Here is a 24,206-nt window from a genome sequence, read left to right on the forward strand (position 1 = left end):
CCACAGAGTTAATGATGCCACTGTGCCCCACAGAGTTAATTATGCCACTGTGCCCCCAGAATTAAGGACGCCACTGTGTCCCACAGAATTAATGATGCCCCTGTGCCCCACAGAGTTAATGATGCCACTGTGCCCCCAGAATGAATTATGCCACTGTACCCCCAGAATTACTTATGCCACTGTGCCCACAGAATGAATGTCACTGTGCCCTACATAATTACTGATGCCACTGTGCTCACAGAATTAATGATGCCACTGTGCCCCAAAGTTTCAATGATTCCACTGTGCCCACACAGAGTTAATGATGCCACTGTGCCCCCATAATTAATTATGCCACTGTGCCCACAGAGTTAATGATGCCACTGTGCCCCCAGATCTAATGATGCCTCTGTGCCCCACAGAGTTAATGATGCCACTGTGCCCCCAGATCTAATGATGCCTCTGTGCCCCACAGAGTTAATGATGCCACTGTGCCCCCATATAAACTTGTGACTCTCCAGCTGTTGCAAACTACAACTCCTTTCATGCACAGACAGACGGTCATCATGGGAATTGTAGTTCTACAAAAACTGGAGAGTCACAGGTGAGGGAACACAAATGTTTACCTGACAACAGCTTAGGCTCGCCCAAGGTCCCGTGCTGCTCTGCTGCTCTGGCCTCTTCTACTCAGGCCTTGCCAGAGCAGATGATGTAGGCATCGCTAATTGAGCCTCCTGCAGTACAGGAGAAGCACGGCAGGGCAGGGACACAGTGTTCCCTTGCTCAGGCCTGCGGCTATTCATTTGTATCAGTGTCTTAAAGACACTGCTACAAATTAATAAATAATGGGAGATCCGGTGGGCGGTCTGGATGACTGGTGGGATACAGTGTCTGGCAGGTTTATAATAATAAATGTTTTCATATAGAGCAGGGGCACTCAACTGGTGGACCGCGGTCCAGATCCGGACCGCGGTCCACCAGTTGAGTGCCCCCTGCTCTATATGAAAACATTTATTATTATAAACCTGCCAGACACTGTATCCCCTATATATACTGCTACTATACACTGCACTCTGAAAATAAACCTTCCACACACCATACCCTCTGAATATAAATCTGCCGCATACTGTACCCTCTGAATATAAAACTGCCACACAATGTACCCTCTAAATATAATACTGTCACACACTGTACCCTCTGAATATACTACCTCACTGTACCCTCTGAATATACTACCACACACTGCACCCTCTGAATATACTACCACACACTGTGCCCTCTGAATATAACCTTACCATACAGTGCACCCTTTGAAATAAAACACCACAACAGCAGCAGGACCCCTCATCATCCATTAGCTGATGCTATTACCATGTGATGGGGGGGGAGATTGGTGGTGTTGCTGGTGGATGATGGGGGTGCTACTGCTGGGGGGGTGATGCTGGTGGATGATGAGGGTGCTATTGCTGGGGGGGAGCATTAGCTAGGCAGCAGTTCCCCCACATTAGGTAGCAGTTTCCCCATATTAGGTAGCATAGATTCCCCACATTAGATAGCAGTTTTCCCACATTAGGTAGCAGGTTCCCCACATTAGGTAGCAGGCTCCCCACTTAAGGTAGCAGGCTCCCCACACACACAGACACACACACACACACACTCTGACACAAACATATATACCCACTTTTCCTGGCCTGTGCAGCACTTCTCCTCTCCAGTGGCCATGCCACTGCACCTGGGTTGTCAGGACCTGTCCACCTGGGTGAGGAGCACCGGGCGCTGCGCTCTTCTTCTAGCACCCAGTGCTTGAAAGTCTTGGTCTACATCTGCGGTTTATTTGTACCATTTGCGCAAAAATTTTGCGCATTTTTGACAACGGCACAGTTAATAAATACTGTCCACTCCATGGGCTACCGCACAGCCCTGCAACCTATAGCCAGTTTTACCAAAATCATCTATTTCAAAAAGGCGCAAAGTAATTGCACAAATAAAAAAAAATTGCGCAATGATGCACATTTTTACAGCAAAAAAAAATTATGGGAACAGCTTGATAAATCTCACCCATATTGTTTTGCTATCTTCCCACACAGTATTTTGGGCACTACTTTCAGCATGAGCTTTTGGCCATATGTTTCTTTTAAGCTGTTTTGAGTCCTAAAAGGATGACATTACTGACCAAAATACTGTGTGGGAACATATCCTTTGACTTTTTATTTGTTGCTTGAGTTTCTGCATCACAGACAACCAATTACAAGTTATAAAGCCAGAGAGAACTTTTTGTGTGTTATACTTAAAAATGACAAAATTACCTTTTCTAGGTGTGGTATCATTGTACAGGGCAATAGCTCCACAAACAGCCACTCTTCCATATTTTCTCATCTGAAGTAAGGCAACATCTGCAAAATGTCCTCCAACCTAAATTGCATGTAGGCACAGACACACAGGTTCTTTAATGATATGACAATCAGAATGGCTCATCTAATAACATTAATATCTAGTATAAATTTTGACTTTTAAAATGGCTTTGAAGCCTTAATTTAAAAATTAGGTAGTATGTAAAGTAAAAAAAGTAAGTGTTGTGAAAAATGTACTGCTATTTGCATAAATTATTGTAAATAGCCAAATACAGTATATTTCATTATGGTGCATTAATACACAGAGTGGTGTCGATCACTGCAAAGCATAGTGACAGGTTGCATTTTATATACCAATGCATAAAGGATAATGGGGGAGATTTATCAAAAGCTGTCCAGAGGAAAAGTTGCAAATATCAACCAATCAGATCACTTCTTTCATTTTTAAAAAGGCCTCTGAAAAAAGAAAAGGCCTCTGATTGGTTGCTATGGGCAATTCAGAAAGTTTTCATCTTGACAGGATTTGATAAATCTTCCACAATGTTCTTGTCTGTTCCTTGACCAGCCAGTTAAAAGGCTATACTTTTATAAAATTATTACATATTGCTAGGATATGTCATCACTTTATGATCAGTGGGACAGCTGTGATCCGACCTCTAAGACCTCTTCTGATCTTAAAGGGGAACTTTAATCGTATCCTCTATCCACAGGATAAGGGATAAGTGACTGATCGTGGGGGGTCCAACTGCTGGGTCCTCCGAGATCTCCTGCCCAGCACCCTGGTGGTCTGAAGGTTTTTTTTCTTCCATGCACTGTCTATAGCGGAGCCAGAGATTCTGTAAAAGCACTGTACTCGTGCATCTTTGGCTCTCCTATAGAGATGCATGGAAGGGGCGTGTTGACCACTGCTCTGTGGTCCCTCCTTGCGGACAGACAGACAGGGATACAGGCAGGAGATTGCTGGGCTCCCCCGCCCACTCCCATGATCAGACACTTAGTTAAGTACTGGAGTTGCCCTTTAAGAATTAAAGGGGTACTCCGGTGCTTACACATCTTATCCCCTATCCAAAGGATAGGGGATAAGATGCCTGATCGCGGGAGTCCCGCAGCTGGGGACGCCCTGGATCATGCACGGGGGAACCCCGATGTAATCAGTCCCCGTAGCGTGTTCGCTCTGGGTCTGATTACGGTCGACCGCACGGCCGGCAGCGTGTGACGTCATGCCTTCGCCCCTGTGTGACGTCACGCTCCACCCCTCAATGCAAGCTTATGGGAGGGGGCATGATAGCGAACACGCTCCGGAATCTGATTACAAACGGGGTGCACCGTGCATGATCACGGGCGTCCCCAGGTGCGGGACTCCCGCGATCAGGCGGGGATGAGATGTGTAAGCACCTGAGTACCCCTTTAAGGCAACAAAGTGCTGATGTAGCTGTGAATGGGGCTGGCCAGTGTTGCTGTGTAGGGTAAAATTCTGAAGTGGTTTCAATCAGCAGTTATGAAATGTTGGCATATCCTAAAGATATGCACCTTATAAGATTGGAATTATTTGTGTTTTGCTCTCAAGCTTTTCTTACTGCATTCGGTGATACAAATTATGATTCTTTATAAGCATGAAGTTCAAATACAATATAAAAGAACATACATTTGAGTTATATAGAGATACTTGCATTTTATAGAAGAGTGCAAAAAAAGTTATAAAAGGCTTTAGTTGGGCTGCCCTAAGTTAGAAGAAGCATAGCCATGTTTCTAATTACTTAAATAATAATATAATAATCATCTCACATTCTCAAAAAAACAGTCATAACCATCTGGGGATGCCTTCTTTAATGCTTCTTCCAATGAGCCCACTGTCTTGTAGTTGAAAGCTTCATCAAAGCCGATATCTTTCAGATATTGAACCTTGTCTTCGGAACCAGCAGAGCCAACCACCTTACAACCCTGGGAATAAAATCATTTTAGTTTGCAACAATATTTAATGGGCTGTCCAGGGATTATTATTATATATATATATATATATATATATATATATATATATATATATGGAGGTGGTATAGCAATAAAAATGTCATTTACCCCTACTTGATCCCCCACAGCTGATGTTCCAATACCTTCCAAGCTATGTGTGTTCACTATAATACGAAAGCATGGCAAAATTTTAAAAGTATTCACCACTGAAAGCTGAGCCCTTGACGTGTCTGAGGTCTATGCTTAAACACATTTTGACCCATTGTTTTGTACTTGATACATTTTAAGTGAAGATCTCACAATGAAAAAAAAACAATGTGTGACTATTGCCTAGTAGCATTTTGATTCATGACAAACGAACAAAATAACAGATTTTTTTTCTGCATTATAATTTTGGATAACCTACAGTTTTCTACTGATCTCTCTGATATACCGTATCAAAGTGATTTACTTTCTATTAAATAAATGTGGGTGACTCTAAGGACTTGTTCACATGGGTTAAAAAAAAAGGTTAAAAATTTAGCCTCTGAATCCATGTCAGATATCCAAGACAAACCCTTGGTTTTCTGATGCGGATTTTGACATTGCATGCTGCCAATTTCTCCATTGTTTTAGACAATAGGGCCAGTCCAATTCCCAATGCAATCCAAGTCCTTTGCCCAACTGTATGGCTGACCAATGCCTCAATAAAACAACTAAAAATAATGTATAATGTATAATGCATAAATTAAAGAATGAAAGAAAAATATATGAAATCAATTAAATATGAAAAGCACAAATATATATATATATATATATATATTTAGATGTGTTTGTCTCAACGGTGACCGTACTCACAATGATTTTTGAAATTTGTCCAACTAGTGACCCAACAGCCCCAGCAGCTCCGTTGACCAAAACAATTTCACCCTTTTTAGCAAAGCAGACCTCTTTTAAGCCAAAATAGGCTGTTAAACTGTAAAACAAAGCATTATATTGTGAATTGTAGCATGTATCCAGAAGTATATATGTTTTATCTGTTGTTTATATGTTGTATATATAAATAGCAAAAAGGCATTATGTATGTAACAGACACTGGCGTAGCAAGAAAACGCTGCAATTGTTTTTTTACAGCTCAGTACATGAAGTTCATAAAATGAAATAAAACTCAGATACAAAGTGGAAGATATAGCACCCTCCATAACACAATAAACAGTTTTAAAAAATATACGTCTGTTTGTGCATGCTTATAAAAACTGACAAGACAAAGTTGTTCCATGGATATAACATAAAAGGCATGTAGGTATATTTCTGAAAAGTGTTGTAAAAATAAATTTTTTTAAATTAATTTTATTTAAATAAATTATTTATTTTTATAAAAATAAATGAAAATTATATTTGGTGCTACACTTTCATACTAAATATGGTTTAATATATAACTCCATGGGACTAAGCTGATGCATACTCACCCCGGCATTCCAATTGTTCCAAGAGCCAGAGACTTGGGAATATGATCAGGCCAATTTGGTAGTAAAGGAGTCAGATCTTTGCCTTGAGAGATAGAATGTGTTCTCCAACCAGCATTTGAAACAACATAGCTTCCGACTGGGAAAGCAGTATTGTTACTTTCCAAAACTCTATAGAAGAAAAAATATGATTATAAGAAAAGCTCTTACTAATGGTAGAACTATTAGCATAAAAGAAAGTTATCTCTTATCTTCTAATGAATCTGTCAATAGTCATTCTTATGTACACCCAGTCTTTACATGGGCACTGTCAGATTCAAAAACTTTTTATATGTTGTTACTGATGAAAATGAAAGACATTTTGTAATATAAGTGTTTAAATGTTTTTAAATATTTAATAACGAGTACGGCTCCTGAAAATCCCGCCACTAGGAGTTCTGGGACACTAACCAGTCCTACAGCAGCATCAACTTGTCCATGAGTCATAGACAAGAGATAACTCATTGGCAAGGCTGCATAAACATACACACCAATCACCTCCCACCACCACAAGTGAGGGACACGCCCTGAGAGGATTCGAACACTGTGAGCTAATGAAAAGAGTTATTTTATAATAAATATAGGTGATAGAGGAATAAAAATTAGATGTACATGGTCAGGATTAGGTACTGCGTAGCATATTTTTTGTGGGATCTGACAAGTACCCTTTACAGGTGATTTCTGACTTAACCCCTTAAGGACTAAGGGGTGTTTTTCGGTTTTTGCACTTTCGTTTTTTCCTCCTTACCTTTTAAAAATCATAACCCTTTCAATTGTGCACCTAAAAATCCATATGATGGCTTATTTTTTTGCGCCAACAATTCTACTTTGCAGTGACATCAGTTATTTTACCAAAACATCTACAGCGAAACGGAAAAAAAATCATTGTGCGATGAAATTGAAGAAAAAACGCCATTTTGTAACTTTTGGGAGCTTCCGTTTCTATGCAGCAAATTTTTAGGTAAAAATGACACCTGATCTTTATTCTGTAGGTCCATACTATTAAAATGATACCCTACTTATCTTGGTTTGATTTTGTCGTACTTCTGGAAAAAATCATAACTACATGCACGGATTTATACGTTTAAAATGGTCATTTTCTGACCCCTATAACTTTTTTATTTTTCTGCGTATGGGGCGGTATGAGGGCTCATTTTTTGCACCGTGATCTGACGTTTTTAGCGGTACAATTTTTGTACTGATTGGACTTTTTGATCGCTTTTTATAAATTTTTTCATGATTTAAAAAGTGACTAAAAATACTTTATTTTGGACTTTGGAATTTTTTTGGGCGTACGGCATTCAGGGTATGGTTTAATTAATGATATATTTTTATAGTTCGGACATTTATGCATGCGGCAATACCACATATGTTTATATTTATTTTTATTTACATGGTGTTTTTTTTATGGGAAAAGGCGGGTGATTTGAACTTTTATTAAGGAATGGGTTAAATCACATTTATAAATTTATTTATTTTTTGCAGTGTTATAGCTCCCATAGGGACCTATAACACTGCACACACTGATTGCCAGCACTGTTCACTGCAAAGCCATAGCTTTGCAGTGATCAACATTATCGGCGGTCGATTGCTCAAGCCTGAGATTCAGGCTTGAGCAATCGACCGCCCATAATGCTGATCACTGAGCAGCAGGGCAGCTTTCACTTTCGTTTTAGACGAAAGGGTTGAACGCCGTGTCTAAAGGGTTAATAGCGTGCAGCACTGCGATCGCTGCCGCGCTATTAGCTCCGGGTCCCGGCTTCAGATACCTGCTGGGACCGACCCGCGTGACCCCGCTGGGACCCGTGACCCCGCGTTGTATCGCGGGAGCCGGCCAAGGACGTAAATATACGTCCTTGGTCGTTAAGGGGTTAAAAAAAAAAAAAAATAAAAAAAAAAAAGCTCTACTTGTTCTTCTGAAAGAGAGCCACACTTTTCCATGGACAATTTTTTTGCATTACTGCTTAGTTTCATTATTTTAAATGGGACTGCACTACCACACACAATTATGGCACTTTTTTGCATGTGTTCCTTTCTTTTTCTTTTGCATGTACTGGTTTATTCTTGTATACAGGATAGCGTTTGACACCATGCTACTGGCCGAGGGGAGCTTCTACGCCCTAACACTATGCTGCTGGTTGTAATACAGGGTTTACACCATGAAGCCCTGTGGTGATACTAACAAGTAAGGTGTTGTGTGATCATGTTTCCATGGGTGAGGGGAAAAAACTGGTGGATGATGGATAAAAGGAGAGAGTTTGTGGAACTGCTGAATGCTCACAGGCACTGCGGCTGAACGGTGATTCCTGCTCATGGTCTAAAGTTGCAACCATTGAAGGGCTGCTGCAAGCCCTGGAGACATGTGCCTGGAGCTGTCATGAGTGCTGTTTTTTCCCCACACTACTGCTGTTCCTCTGTCTAGTGCCACTGAACTACTCTGTACATATCTCCCAGGTGTCCCTCTTGCACAAGAATTTACTTGTTACTCTAGTTTAGGCATCTTGCACCAGCATCTCTGAAAATGCATTGAAATCATATTTTGAGAGATATATTTTGGCATTTCAAAATCTTAACTGTCTACATACCAACATATTATTGAGTACGTTTTAAAATTCTTTGTTTACATCGACTTTTAATGATTTCTTTAACTTCTTAAGGACCAAACTCATTTTGCCCTTAAAGCGTACCCGTCAGATCCAACAAAAATTTTTTTTTATGTGTCTAGCACCTTTATTTATTTTTTTATTACACTTTTAATTTAGCTCACTAGTCTGAATTCCTCTCAAAGGGAGGGGGCGTGGCCTGACTGTGCAGGTCTCCGCCCCCTCCCTCAGTATGCGTTCTGCTCACATCTCCCCTAGCATTAGCAAAACTACAACTCCCAGCTTGTCCTCTCTGGCAGCAGCAGGACACAAGCTGATAGTGGGAGGATTTTTCCTCCAGCTATGAGCCTTCACAGCTTTCAATCAAGGAAGTGTGTCCATGACATGGGACTGAAAGCAATTGCAAAACCTATTGGTTATACATGTTTTACAACATTTCAAAAGTTTTTGTATCTGATAGTGCCCATTTAAAGGGGTATTCCGGCCAAATACATCTTATTCCCTATCCAAAGGATAGGCCCAGCGATGGCCCCCCTGCGATCTCCGTACAGCACCCGCATTCTATGTGGGGCTACTTCTCCAGTCTTGGAAACTCCTGTGTTTCCAGGAATAGAGACGTGATGTCACACCATGCCCCCTTGTGACATGGCACCACACCCCCTCCATTTATGTCTATGGGAGGGGGCGTGACAGCTTTGGATAGGGGATAAGATGTATTTGGCCAGAATACACATTTAAGGATCAGGCAATTTTTTGCAAATCTGACCTGTGTAACTTTATGCATTAATAACTCTGGAAAGCTTTTACTTATCAGTCTGATTCTAAGGCTGGGTTCACATCACGTTTTCTCCCATACGGGAGCGCATACGGCAGGGGAGAGCTAAAACCTTGCATTCCCGTATGCCTTTCTATCCGCTCCCGTATGTAATTCATTTCAATGAGTTGGCCGGAGTGAAATGTTCGGTCCGGTCGGCTCATTTTTGTGCCGTATGCGCTTTTACAACCTGACCCAAAACTGTGGTTGACCACAGTTTAAGTTCCGGGGGAAAAGTGCATACTGCCCAAAAATGAGCCAATTTCACTCCGGCCAGCTCATTGAAATGAATTACATACGGGAGCGCATAGAAAGGCATACGGGAGCGCAAGGTTTTAGCTCCCCCCTGCCGTATGCGCTCCCGTATGACTGTTTTTTCATGACATATTCTACTTTGTGTTAGTGGTAAATTTTTTTCATTATTTGCATCATTTCTTGGTGAAAAATTCCCAAATTTCATGAAAATTTTGCATTTCTCTTAACTTTGAAACTCTTTGCTTGTAAGGAAAATGGACATGACAAAAATAAATTATATATTTATTCACATATACAATATGTCTACTTTATGTTAGTATCATAAAGTTGACATGTTTTTACTTTTTGAAGACATTAGAGGGCTTCAAAGTATAGCAGTATTTTCCAAATTTTCCAATTTTGAAGTGGATTTGAGGTGCTTTTCTGTAAGAAATCTCCCATAAATGATGTCATTATAGAAACTGCACCCCTCAATGTATTCAAAATTACATTCAGAAAGTTTGTTAACCCTTTAGGTGTTTCACAGGAATAGCAGCAAAATGGAGGAAAAACTCAAAGGTAGAGATTTATCAAAACCTGTCCAAAGGAAAAGTTGCGCAGTTGCCCATGGCAACCAATCAGCTCGCTTCTTTCATTTTTAACAAGGCCTCTGCAAAATTAAAGAAGCAATCTGATTGGTTGCTATGGGCAACTGGGCAACTTTTCCTTTGCACATGTTTTGATAAATCTCCCCCATAATCTCCACTTTTTTACACTAACGTGTTCTTGTAGCTAAATTTTTTAAATATATTTTTACAAGGGGTAAAAGAAAAAGAAATTTGTTAGGCTGAGTTCATATCACATTTTTACCAATACGGGACAGCAAACGGCTGGGGGGAGCTAAAACCTTGCACTCCCGTATCCCTGCCGTATGCCGCCCGTATGTAATTAATTTCAATGAGCCGACTGGAGTAAAACACTTACTCCGGTTGGCAAATTTTTGCCCCTTATGCGGTTTTCCACCGGACTTCAAACCGTGGTCGATGGTTTTAGGTGCGGTGGGGAAACCGCACACGGGGCAAAAATGAGCCGACCGGAGTCAGCGTTTCACTCCAGTCGGCTCATTGAAATGAATTACATATGGGTGGCATACGGCAGGGATACGGGAGTGCAAGGTTTTAGCTCCCCCCAGCTGTATGCGGTCCGGTATTGGTAAAAACGTGATGTGAACCCAGCCTAACCCAATTTCTCTTGAGTAAGGAAATACCTCATATGTGGATGCAAAGTGCTCTGTGGGTGCCCTAGAGGGCTCAGGAGGGAAGGAGCAACATTGGGATTTTGTATAGAGGATTTTGATGAATTGATCTTTGTTGCTTTTAGGAAGCCCCCATGGTGCCAGAAAAACAAATGAAACCCCACATGGGACACTATTTGGGAAACTACACCCCTTAAGGAACATAACAAGGGGTACAGTGAGCTATAACATCCCACAGGTGTTTGATGAATTTTCGTTTAAGCTGGACGTGAAAATGAATAATCAATTTTTTTTCACTAAAATGCTGGTGTTACCCCAAATTTTTTATTTTCACAAGGGATAATAGGAGAAAATCCCGCCAAAAATTGTAGCCTCATTTCTTTGTAGTATGGAAATACCCCATATGTGTATGTAAACTGCGCGCTACAGGGCTCAGAAGAGAATGAGCAAAATTTGGCTTTTGGAGAGAGAATTTTGCTGAAATGGTTTTTGGTGGGCATGTCACATTTAGGAAACCCCCATGGTACCAGAGCAGCAAAAAAACACATGGCACACTATTTGGGAAACTCAAGGAACGTAACAAGTGGTACAAGGAGTCTTAACACCCCACAGGTGTTTGACGAATTTTCGTTAACGTTGGATGTGAAAATGACAAATGTAATTTTTTTTTTCACTAAAATGCTGGTGTTACCCCAAATTTTTCATTTTTACAAGGGGTAATAGGAGAAATTATTTGTAACACCATTTCTTCTGAGTATGGAAATATCACAAATGTGGACGTAAACTGCTCTGCATGCGCACAACAGGGCTCATAAGAGAAGGTGCGCCATTGGGCTACTGGAGAGAGAATTTGGAGAATCGAGGCCATGTCCGTTTACAAAGCTTCCATGGTGCCAAAACAGTGGACCCCCACATGTGACCCTATTTCGTAAACTACACCCCTCACAGAATTTAATAAGGGGTGCAGTGAGCATTTACACCCCACTGGCGTTTGACAGATCTTTGGAACAGTGGGCTGTGCAAATTAAAAATTTAATTATTTTCACAGACCACTGTTCCAAAAATCTGTCAGACACCTGAGGGGTGTAAATACTCACTGCACCCCTTATTACATTCTGTGAGAGTGTAGTTTCCAAATATGGCCACATGTTTTTTTTTTTGTGTTTATGTCAGAACCGCTGCAACTATCAGCCATCACTGTGCAAATTTCCAATTTAGGCCTCAAATGTACATGGTGCTCTCTCTCTCCTGAGCCAAGTTATGTGCCCACAGATCGCTTTGCATCCACATATGGGGTATTTCCGTACTCAGTAGAAATTATGTAACAAATTTTGGGGCTTATTCTCCTTTTACCATGAAAATGAAAAGCATGAGGAAACACCAGCATGTTAGGGTAAAATTTTTTTTTTTTTTTACACTAACATGCTGGTTTAGACCCCAATGTGGTGGCCCAGTACAGGAGTTGCGCCCCTGTCCCCTTGCTGTCCTGTCTGGCGGACTCTAATGTGTGTCTTTAAATATTGTTGCTAAGCCTATGTAACATGGGAAGGTGTCAGTGACCATGTGATCTACAGGGTGACTTATAGGACCCCTCCAGAGTCTCGCCCATGCAAAACCTGGGAGGAGCTAGCTTAGTGAGTTCTGAGTTCTGTGTTTAGAGCATGCTGAGGAACAGTCAAGATCTGAAAGTGTCTGGTGTCCTGAGGAGACCCAAGGCCTAGTCACGCAGCCACGCTTCCATCACCAAGTGCCCCACAGGTGAACGTCAAAGTCTGGTAAGCTACACAGGGGGTGAAGTCTAGTCAGTTCTAGTCAAGTCAGTCAAATCTGTCTAAATTCAGCGTGGATCTGCAGCATTCTGTCCAAGTCCACTACAAGTCCCAGTCACTGGTCACAAGTGGTCACTGGTCACCTCCTTGGGCCTAACTGAGCTGTAAAGACAATTCCATCTGTCTGCCTCAATAAAGCTGCCATTGTTCTGTAACTTGACGTCAGAGTCATTATTTGCCCCGTGTCTAGCCCAGGATCCAGTGGCCATACCTCGGGTAGTGCAGAGGTTAGCCACACCCTGGCATCACGAATACAAGGGGGTAATGCCATCTGCCCCTAGGGTAATAACATCTGCCCTCATCACACCCTCACCCCACCAACCTTTCCTTTTCATAAGGGGTAAAAGAAGAAAATGCCCCAAAATTTGTAACACAAGTTCTCCTGAGTTCAAAATTCCCCATATGTGGCACTAAACTGTTGCCTTGAAATATGACAGGGCTCTGGAGTGAGAGAACACCATGCGCATTCAAAGCCTTAATTAGGGATTTGCATAGAGGAAGACTCAAATGCAAGCATGGCATTTGCCTCCTCCACCAAAAATACCCTACGGCAGTGTTTCCCAAACAAGGTGCCTCCAGCTGTTGAAAAACTCCCAGCATGCCTGGAAAGTCAATGGCTGTCTGAAAATGCTGGGAGTTGTCGTTTTGCAACAGCTGAAGGCTCAGTTTTAGAAACAGTGCTGTACAAGACGTTTTTAATTTTTATGGTGGGGGGTTAAGGATAACTGTGTAAGGGTGTGTATGTAGTGTTTTACTCTTTATTTAGTGTAGTGTAGTGTTTTTAGGGTACATTCACATGGGCAGTGGTTCACAGCGAGTTTCCCGCTGGGAGTTTGAGCTGCAGCGGAAAATTTCCGCAGCTCAAACTTGCAGCTGGAAACTTACTGTAAACCCCCGCCCGTGTGAATGTACCGTTTTTTTTATATATTTTTTTTGTGGGGGGGGGGGGGGGGAGAAGGGTAGCACACAAACCCCCACCTGTTGCAAAACTACAACTTCCAGCATGCACTGACAGACCTTAACTCAGTGTTTTCCAACCAGTGTGCCTCCAGCTGTTGCAAAACTTCCACTCCCAGCATGCACTGACAGCCAAAGGCAATGCTGGGAGTTGTAGTTATGAAACAGCTGGAGGCACACAATTATAATTTACCTATCCTTTCTCTTGGAATTGTTTGGGTTTAGCTGTCTTGATCATTTACCTTATCATGAGTAAATATTTAAAGGAATTGCTTGTCTGTTTTTGTGGATTAATAAATCATTTTCATAAATAATTTGTTTTTAAATTGTGATGTGCAGTCTGTTGCACATTTTCTTTTTATTGATTGTAAGTCACGAAGGAAACCTTAGGTGATCATATAGTAATACGATTAAGAAAGTTTTTCCATTTTCTGTCTTTTTATTTTTTTTTTATTGTACAATAGAATCCAATAATATAGTGAGTAATTTGCTGCATTGGAAATCATGAGTTAAAAATGGTTATTGGAGTGTAATTGTACCAGAGTTATTTGGCAGGAGAGTTATTTGGCAAGATTTTTCTTGCGAAATATAAACATTCCCTAATAGAGCTCAATAGTTCTTTCACATTGAAAAGAAATCTTCATACTCAAGAAATAAACAAATCTTTAACATTTACCTTGCAACCTGAGTCCCGATCATGACGTCTCCCTCCTTCATCATTCTCTTACTGTAAGGCCTTTTTTAAACCCAAAAAAAGTATATTTCAATGTACAGTAGGTCAAAATCAAACTTAAACAACAGCAAGAGTGATCACGAGTAGTGGTCAATAAAATATGAAGAGCTAATACTGACATGATCTTTAATAGTCAGCCACTTGACCCTTTAGTATAAGTATACAAAAAATATACCATGTTATTTACATATATTTAGTGCTATAGCAGGAATTTGCTAAGCTTTTTGTGCAAATAGAGGGTAATAGAGCTAAAATCTGTGAGTAATACGTTGTTACTACAGCATTTATTAACACAGTCGATATAAAAGTGGGTACAGAGCCATAACCCAGTCATTTGATTGACTCCATAATGAGTACCTGCTAGCATGTCCTTTGCTATATTTTCTTTTCTTTGCATATAGTGCATGGGGGCCATTTTTTCTGCAGAGATTGGTATGGACTGACTGTCATGGCTAAAGCAAGTGTAAGTATAATGACTGGTTGACATTTAGGAAGTTTTCACAGTGTACAGCCAAATCCATTAAACATAAGCTTTTTGATAGGTTCTGGCACATGCGTTAAATTGATCTATAGGCCCCTGTATAGCTAACACGGGCAAAAAGTGTGTCATTTATGGCCTGTGTTTGGAACAAATGTGGCAGGGTCTTATATCATGCAGAATACTTTGTTTTTACCAATGGACCCTTTACATTACTAAGTGGTATACATTGGTATTTATATGTTGGGCACTTTCCATGGCATATACCATTACTTTTCTTATTACATTTTGGTCATTGCATTAGGTTATCTCAGTGATGTTACATTGTATTAGATTGGATTTTTAAAATATTTTTTTCCCAATATAAAATTAAAAAAACACACAGGAGCTAAATATCAATTTGTAGATTTTACACATTTGCAAAATGTAGCATTTAGTCTGCAAAAAAAAAGTGGGCAGGGCTTCCAAGCTGAATGAAATATGTCTAGTTTCTGACAGTCTCTAGCATTTTCTGTATTTTTTCTTTGTATGTGCCATTTTCCTAGAGCAGTAGTCATAAATCTCCCTCAATGGTGGATGCTTTTTATATACTTTAGTTTTACAATAGCTTCCCATAGAACCAGCAGTTCTAGGAACTTTTTCAGAATTAATTCTGTAAAGCATTATAAACAAATTTTTCATCTCATCATGATGATAGTGATGTGCTTCCTTCCATTTCTATAACTGCTATATGTGAATAGGGTTATTGGTGCTTTACCATGTAACCCAACAGCAGCCAGTGGGTATGTCCTGGGTGGGATTTGGCAAATACTTTCTTGGATGCTTCTATAAATAAAGCAAATCAAATAGACTTAGGGACATGAAATGTACGGTAAGTATATTCTACACATATACATTCTATATTGGTTCACATAAATAAATGTTACAGATAGTTAAACTAGTTTTGCAAAACATTTGACATGTCATGGCTTATGCTGAGTGCTAAGTCCCTATAGCCCTTAGTTGATCCTGGAAGTTAAAGAGGTAGAAACAAAACACTTTCTTTGAGCCCCTATACTGATTTGTTCAGCCCTCCTAGATTAAAGGTGTACTCCGCCCCTGGCACCCCCCACGATCTCTGCTTCGGCACCCAAGTCATCCGGTGCAAGGAGCAGACTTCGCAACTGGACTAACGATACGGCGCCGGAGGCTTGTGACATCATGGCCACGCCCCCTCATGACATCACACCCTCCCTTTCAATGCAAGTCCATGGGAGGGAGCGTGGCGGCTGCCACGCCCCCTTTCATTGACTGGCATTAAGGGGGCGTGGCATGATGTCACAAGCCTCCGGCGCTGCAGCTGGTGTTCTAAACAAACGCTGGGTGCTGCAGGGGAATCGCGGGGGGTCCCAGCGATCAGACATCTCATCCCCTATATGTCTAGGGGTCGGAGTACCCCTTTAACTGAACAGATCAAAACTGAGAAATCGTATGTATGTATCTATATAGGTTGAACGTAAAAAAAGGGAGGTCAGTCAGTCACATGACATTTAGCAACAGTCGTATTTTAGTACATAAATACTTGTCAGTATATTGGGGCTATGTTATGATCTGTTGACAGGAACAATATCAACTAGCATTAAAAACAGCGGACAGGCTCTGTTTATGGGGACAATTTATTTTTTGAAAAGTAGTAATAATTCCATAATATGATATGGTTTGTGTTTCCATTGCTCGATGACACGAGAACATTTACCGTGTTAAATGTGGAAAGTAGATCTGGGAAAGGCAACTATTTTTATGCAGCATTGTAGTGTATACACATGAATTCACATATATGCCAAAGTAGATTAATCCTAATTTTAAGGGACTGTTCACATCATATTTGGATTTATTGCCGGTATAAAATGGGAGATCATTAAAAAGGTATTCCGGCATACAGGGTGTTACGCCGAGCGCTCCGGGTCCCCGCTCCTCCCCGGAGCGCTCGCTACACTCTCTCCGCTGCAGCGCTCCGGTCAGATCCACTGACCCGGGGCGCTGCGATTCTGCTGCCAGCCGGGATGCGATTCACGATGCGGGTAGCGCCCGCTCGCGATGCGCACCCCGGCTCCCGTACCTGACTCGCTCTCCCTCGGTCCTGTCCCGGCGCGCGCGGCCCCGCTCCCTAGGGCGCGCGCGCGCCGGGTCTTTGCGATTTAAAGGGCCACTGCGCCGCTGATTGGCGCAGTGATTCCAATTAGTGTCTTCACCTGTGCACTTCCCTATATCACCTCACTTCCCCTGCACTTCCCTGCCGGATCTTGTTGCCATTGTGCCAGTGAAAGCGTTCCTTGTATGTTCCTAGCCGGTGTTCCAGACCTCCTGCCGTTGCCCCTGACTACGATCCTTGCTGCCTGCCCCGACCTTCTGCTACGTCCGACCTTGCTTCTGTCTACTCCCTTGTACCGCGCCTATCTTCAGCAGCCAGAGAGGTTGAGCCGTTGCTAGTGGATACGACCTGGTCACTACCGCCGCAGCAAGACCATCCCGCTTTGCGGCGGGCTCTGGTGAAAACCAGTAGTGACTTAGAACCGATCCACTAGCACGGTCCACGCCAATCCCTCTCTGGCACAGAGGATCCACTACCTGCCAGCCGGCATCGTGACAGTAGATCCGGCCATGGATCCCGCTGAAGTTCCTCTGCCAGTTGTCGCTGACCTCACCACGGTGGTCGCCCAGCAGTCACAACAGATAGCGCAACAAGGCCAACAGCTGTCTCAACTGACCGTTATGCTACAACAGTTACTACCACAGCTTCAGCAGTCATCTCCTCCGCCAGCTCCTGCACCTCCTCCGCAGCGAGTGGCCGCTCCTGGGCTACGCCTATCCTTGCCGGATAAATTTGATGGGGACTCTAAGTTTTGCCGTGGCTTTCTTTCCCAATGTTCCCTGCATCTGGAGATGATGTCGGACCTGTTTCCCACTGAAAGGTCTAAGGTGGCTTTCGTAGTCAGCCTTCTGTCCGGAAAAGCCCTGTCATGGGCCACACCGCTCTGGGACCGCAATGATCCTGTCACTGCCTCTGTACACTCCTTCTTCTCGGAAGTCCGAAGTGTCTTTGAGGAACCTGCCCGAGCCTCTTCTGCTGAGACTGCCCTGTTGAACCTGGTCCAGGGTAATTCTTCCGTTGGCGAGTATGCCGTACAATTCCGTACTCTTGCTTCAGAATTGTCCTGGAATAATGAGGCCCTCTGCGCGACCTTTAAAAAAGGCCTATCCAGCAACATTAAAGATGTTCTGGCCGCACGAGAAATTCCTGCTAATCTACATGAACTTATTCACCTAGCCACTCGCATTGACATGCGTTTTTCCGAAAGGCGTCAGGAGCTCCGCCAAGATATGGACTCTGTTCGCACGAGGCGTTTCTTCTCCTCGGCTCCTCTCTCCTCTGGTCCCCTGCAATCTGTTCCTGTGCCTCCCGCCGTGGAGGCTATGCAGGTCGACCGGTCTCGCCTGACACCTCAAGAGAGGACACGACGCCGCATGGAGAACCTCTGCCTGTACTGTGCTAGTACCAAACACTTCCTGAGGGATTGTCCTATCCGTCCTCCCCGCCTGGAAAGACGTCCGCTGACTCCGCACAAAGGAGAGACAGTCCTTGATGTCTACTCTGCTTCTCCACGTCTTACTGTGCCTGTGCGGATGTCTGCCTCTGCCTTCTCCTTCTCTACCGTGGCCTTCTTGGACTCTGGATCTGCGGGAAATTTTATTTTGGCCTCTCTCGTCAACAGGTTCAACATCCCAGTGACCAGTCTCGCCAGACCCCTTTACATCAATTGTGTAAACAATTAAAGATTGGACTGTACCATACGCTTCCGCACGGAGCCCCTTCTAATGAGCATCGGATCTCATCACGAGAGGATTGAACTTTTGGTCCTCCCCAATTGCACCTCGGAAATTCTCCTTGGACTTCCCTGGCTTCAACTTCATTCCCCAACCCTGGATTGGTCCACTGGGGAGATCAAGAGTTGGGGGCCCTCTTGTTCCAAGGACTGTCTAAGACCGGTTCCCAGTAACCCTTGCCGTGACTCTGTGGTTCCCTCAGTAACCGGTCTCCCTAAGGCCTATATGGACTTCGCGGATGTTTTCTGCAAAAAACAAGCTGAGACTCTACCTCCTCACAGGCCTTATGATTGCCCTATCGACCTCCTCCCGGGTACTACTCCACCCCGGGGCAGAATTTATCCTCTCTCTGCCCCAGAGACTCTTGCCATGTCTGAGTATGTCCAGGAAAATTTAAAAAAGGGCTTTATCCGTAAATCCTCCTCTCCTGCCGGAGCTGGATTTTTCTTTGTGTCCAAAAAAGATGGCTCCCTACGTCCTTGCATTGACTACCGCGGTCTTAATAAAATCACGGTTAAGAACCGCTACCCCCTACCCCTCATCTCTGAACTCTTTGATCGCCTCCAAGGTGCCCACATCTTTACTAAATTGGACTTAAGAGGCGCCTATAACCTCATCCGCATCAGAGAGGGGGATGAGTGGAAAACGGCGTTTAACACCAGAGATGGACACTTTGAGTATCTGGTCATGCCCTTTGGCCTGTGCAACGCCCCTGCTGTCTTCCAAGACTTTGTCAATGAAATTTTTCGTGATCTGTTATACTCCTGTGTTGTTGTATATCTGGACGATATCCTAATTTTTTCTGCCAATCTAGAAGAACACCGCCAGCATGTCCGTATGGTTCTTCAGAGACTTCGTGACAATCAACTCTATGCCAAAATTGAGAAATGTCTGTTTGAATGCCAATCTCTTCCTTTTCTAGGATATTTGGTCTCTGGCCAGGGACTACAAATGGATCCAGACAAACTCTCTGCCGTCTTAGATTGGCCACGCCCCTCCGGACTCCGTGCTATCCAACGCTTTTTGGGGTTCGCCAATTATTACAGGCAATTTATTCCACATTTTTCTACCGTTGTGGCTCCTATCGTGGCTTTAACCAAAAAAAATGCCGATCCCAAGTCATGGCCTCCTCAAGCGGAAGACGCCTTTAAACGACTCAAGTCTGCCTTCTCTTCGGCTCCCGTGCTCTCCAGACCTGACCCTTCCAAACCCTTCCTATTGGAGGTTGATGCCTCCTCAGTGGGAGCTGGAGCTGTTCTTTTACAAAAAAATTCTTCCGGGCATGCTGTCACTTGTGGGTTTTTTTCTAGGACCTTCTCTCCGGCGGAGAGGAACTACTCCATCGGGGATCGAGAGCTTCTAGCCATTAAATTAGCACTTGAGGAATGGAGGCATCTGCTGGAGGGATCAAGATTTCCAGTTATTATTTACACCGACCACAAGAACCTCTCCTACCTCCAGTCTGCCCAACGGCTGAATCCTCGCCAGGCCCGGTGGTCTCTGTTCTTTGCCCGATTTAATTTTGAGATTCACTTTCGTCCTGCCGATAAGAACATTAGGGCCGATGCTCTCTCTCGTTCCTCGGATGCCTCAGAAGTTGAACTCTCTCCGCAACACATCATTCCACCTGACTGCCTGATCTCCACTTCTCCAGCCTCCATCAGGCAAACTCCTCCAGGAAAGACCTTTGTTTCTCCACGCCAACGCCTCGGAATCCTCAAATGGGGTCACTCCTCCCATCTCGCTGGTCATGGGGGCATCAAGAAATCTGTGCAACTCATCTCCCGCTTCTATTGGTGGCCGACTCTGGAGACGGATGTTGTGGACTTTGTGCGAGCCTGCACTATCTGTGCCCGGGATAAGACTCCTCGCCAGAAGCCCGCTGGTTTTCTTCATCCCCTGCCTGTCCCCGAACAGCCTTGGTCTCTGATTGGTATGGATTTTATTACTGATTTACCCCCTTCCCGTGGCAACACTGTTATTTGGGTGGTCGTTGATCGATTCTCCAAAATGGCACATTTCATCCCTCTTCCTGGTCTTCCTTCAGCGCCTCAGTTGGCTAAACAATTTTTTGTACACATTTTTCGTCTTCACGGGTTGCCTACGCAGATCGTCTCGGATAGAGGCGTCCAATTTGTGTCTAAATTCTGGAGGGCTCTCTGTAAACAACTCAAGATTAAATTAAATTTTTCTTCTGCATATCATCCCCAGTCCAATGGACAAGTAGAAAGAATTAACCAAGTCTTGGGTGATTATTTGCGACATTTTGTTTCCTCCCGCCAGGATGACTGGGCAGATCTCCTTCCATGGGCCGAATTCTCGTATAACTTCAGAGTCTCTGAATCTTCTTCCAAATCCCCATTTTTCGTGGTGTACGGCCGTCACCCTCTTCCCCCCCTCCCTACCCCCTTGCCCTCTGGTCTGCCCGCTGTGGATGAAATTTCTCGTGACCTTTCCATTATATGGAGAGAGACCCAAAATTCTCTCTTACAGGCTTCTTCACGCATGAAGAGGTTCGCGGATAAGAAAAGAAGAGCTCCTCCCGTTTTTTCCCCTGGAGACAAGGTATGGCTCTCCGCTAAATATGTCCGCTTCCGTGTCCCTAGCTACAAGTTGGGACCACGCTATCTTGGTCCTTTCAAAATTTTGTGTCAAATTAATCCTGTCTCTTACAAACTTCTTCTTCCTCCTTCTCTTCGTATCCCTAATGCCTTTCACGTCTCTCTTCTTAAACCACTCATCCTCAACCGTTTTTCTCCCAAATCTGTTCCTCCCACTCCTGTTTCCGGCTCCTCGGACATCTTCTCTGTCAAAGAGATCTTAGCCTCTAAAAAGGTCAGAGGGAAAACTTTTTTTTTAGTGGACTGGGAGGGTTGTGGTCCTGAAGAGAGATCCTGGGAACCTGAGGACAACATCCTAGATAAAAGTCTGCTCCTCAGGTTCTCAGGCCCTAAAAAGAGGGGGAGACCCAAGGGGGGGGGTACTGTTACGCCGAGCGCTCCGGGTCCCCGCTCCTCCCCGGAGCGCTCGCTACACTCTCTCCGCTGCAGCGCTCCGGTCAGATCCACTGACCCGGGGCGCTGCGATTCTGCTGCCAGCCGGGATGCGATTCACGATGCGGGTAGCGCCCGCTCGCGATGCGCACCCCGGCTCCCGTACCTGACTCGCTCTCCCTCGGTCCTGTCCCGGCGCGCGCGGCCCCGCTCCCTAGGGCGCGCGCGCGCCGGGTCTTTGCGATTTAAAGGGCCACTGCGCCGCTGATTGGCGCAGTGATTCCAATTAGTGTCTTCACCTGTGCACTTCCCTATATCACCTCACTTCCCCTGCACTTCCCTGCCGGATCTTGTTGCCATTGTGCCAGTGAAAGCGTTCCTTGTATGTTCCTAGCCGGTGTTCCAGACCTCCTGCCGTTGCCCCTGACTACGATCCTTGCTGCCTGCCCCGACCTTCTGCTACGTCCGACCTTGCTTCTGTCTACTCCCTTGTACCGCGCCTATCTTCAGCAGCCAGAGAGGTTGAGCCGTTGCTAGTGGATACGACCTGGTCACTACCGCCGCAGCAAGACCATCCCGCTTTGCGGCGGGCTCTGGTGAAAACCAGTAGTGACTTAGAACCGATCCACTAGCACGGTCCACGCCAATCCCTCTCTGGCACAGAGGATCCACTACCTGCCAGCCGGCATCGTGACACAGGGTAGTATTCCCTCACTATTACCATATGGTTCAATAGACTAAATATGGTATACTAGTCCCTCTGGTACAGTATATGTCTCATTTGATGTACACAAAAGCGTGGTATTGTACGCTTTTGTATCCCGCAATAAAATGTATACCAGTATAAAAGTAACCAAACGTTGTCTCAAGTAGGCTGCATTTGGCCAATTGCACCTTATGGCTATACTGCAGCATACATTAGAATATCTTTTTCATGTACTGCAGCCAAAATGTAATGTGAACAGCCCCTTAAAAGTATAATTTGCTTGTGCTGTGTCATTTTATAGCCAGTATTTATCAAGAATTAATAATCCAAGTGTTCTCGATAAATAACTTTACAGATTATTAGATTATTATTGATCGATCAGGCTAGTTCTGCATTGCTCAAGTATTCTGTTATGGCAAAATTGAATACATCTTAGTCAATATTGTGAAATAATGATTGATATATATATATATATATACATATGTACCTCATGTATGGGTCCACACTGAAATACTCAGCTTCCACCAAAACCTCTGCAGAGAAAATATCAATAATATATATAAGCACACATGTTTATTCTCTAGATCAGTGTTTTCCAAACAGTGTGCCTCCAGCTGTTGCAAAACTACAACTCCCAGCATGCCCAGACAGCCAAAGGCTGTCTGGGCATGCTTGTAGTTGTAGTTTTGCAACAGCTGGAGACACACTGTTTTAAAACGCTGCTCTGGTTTGTATGTTAAAGTGATGCACAGTGGGGGAAATAATAGGGTGTACTACAAAATCTGGTGATGTTTTTTTGCCAAAAAGTGGCTTACCTGAAATTAAGCACTTTTTTAAATGTGTTTTACACACTTTAAAAAAAAAAAAAACATGCCGAAAGAAAAAAAGGACAGATGGCGCTGCCTTGTGCCGTTACCTTTGATGGCACAGGTAATAGGTTCAAAAAGTTACCTACGTACCTGATGGTGTTGGGCTAAGAGCTCAACACCTCTATAAACATGAGATTGATTGCGTGGCTACCCTGGCCTGAATCCATCCTCACGGGAGGGATGCAGAAGGATATCTTGAAACCGCTTGAGGGAATCCAATGGAGGAAAATGTCAGGTTTGTTGCTGGGCTCATCCCACTGCAGCGATGTGCGCCCAGCAACAGACCTGACGTTTTCCTCCGTTGGATTCTCTCAAGCGGTTTCAAGATATCCTTACACACTTTTTAAGACACTTTTGTACCTTACTCTACAGGGCATGGTAAAAGAGAAAAGTGTATGACTGGCTCAAATGCTATTTTCTCTACTTCCCCAGCACTAGGCACCGTTAGGACAGATGCAGCGGGGATCAGGGCAGGTAAGAGTAAGTAATTTTTTTACCCAGCTTGAACCTAGGCACAAATTTTTTTTGAACAATCCCTTTATAGATCCAGTCCATCATATCCACCAATGCTCCTGTAACAACCACAACCATGATAAATATAGTGGCACTAATAATGATTCCATTTAAAACAGATCCTAATCTGTATCCTGACAGATACTTACAATGGATTTGTCAGATGCCTGTTTTATTATTGGACAAAATAATGCAGAAGATGCTATGTGGAACTACCCAATAAAAAGTAACAAATTGTAATATGTATTTACAGTATAAGGGTAGGGTCACACGTATTGCATCTGCAACATATTTCATGCTGCAGGAAACCCGCCGCAGATTCTGCTATGGGCAGACACACAGGGCTACCCTGCCGCAGCACTATGTGGCAGACCCGCACGTCACAGTCCTATCGGGGCACTGGGACCAGCCTCCAAACCTTACTGCACACACAGGGCAGTGGGTAGCCCTACGTGTCTGCTCATAGCAGAATCAACACAGTTTTTCCCGCTAGCAGGCAGATTTCCCACAGCGTGAAATACACTGCGGATGTGTTACATGTGACCCAATCCTAACAGGAAATGTTACTACTGTAAA

At 43.7% G+C, this 24,206-nt stretch overlaps 1 protein-coding gene across 1 annotated transcript in view; it reads right to left on the minus strand.

Annotated features, from left to right (window-relative positions):
* LOC130306818 (prostaglandin reductase 1-like) overlaps positions 1-24,206 on the minus strand; it is a 54,852-nt gene that overhangs the window by 10,378 nt on the left and 20,268 nt on the right. Inside the window, exons 3-8 of the mRNA XM_056552132.1 lie at positions 22,736-22,781; positions 14,151-14,210; positions 5,747-5,914; positions 5,136-5,253; positions 4,116-4,271; positions 2,286-2,391 (exon numbers count right to left, since the gene is read on the minus strand). Of these exons, the coding sequence (XP_056408107.1) occupies positions 2,286-2,391; positions 4,116-4,271; positions 5,136-5,253; positions 5,747-5,914; positions 14,151-14,210; positions 22,736-22,781 (654 nt within the window). The remainder of the gene's footprint in view (positions 1-2,285; positions 2,392-4,115; positions 4,272-5,135; positions 5,254-5,746; positions 5,915-14,150; positions 14,211-22,735; positions 22,782-24,206) is intronic.

The sequence above is a fragment of the Hyla sarda genome, chromosome 1 (genome assembly GCF_029499605.1).
Source record: "Hyla sarda isolate aHylSar1 chromosome 1, aHylSar1.hap1, whole genome shotgun sequence".
Classification (NCBI taxonomy): Eukaryota; Metazoa; Chordata; class Amphibia; order Anura; family Hylidae; genus Hyla; species Hyla sarda.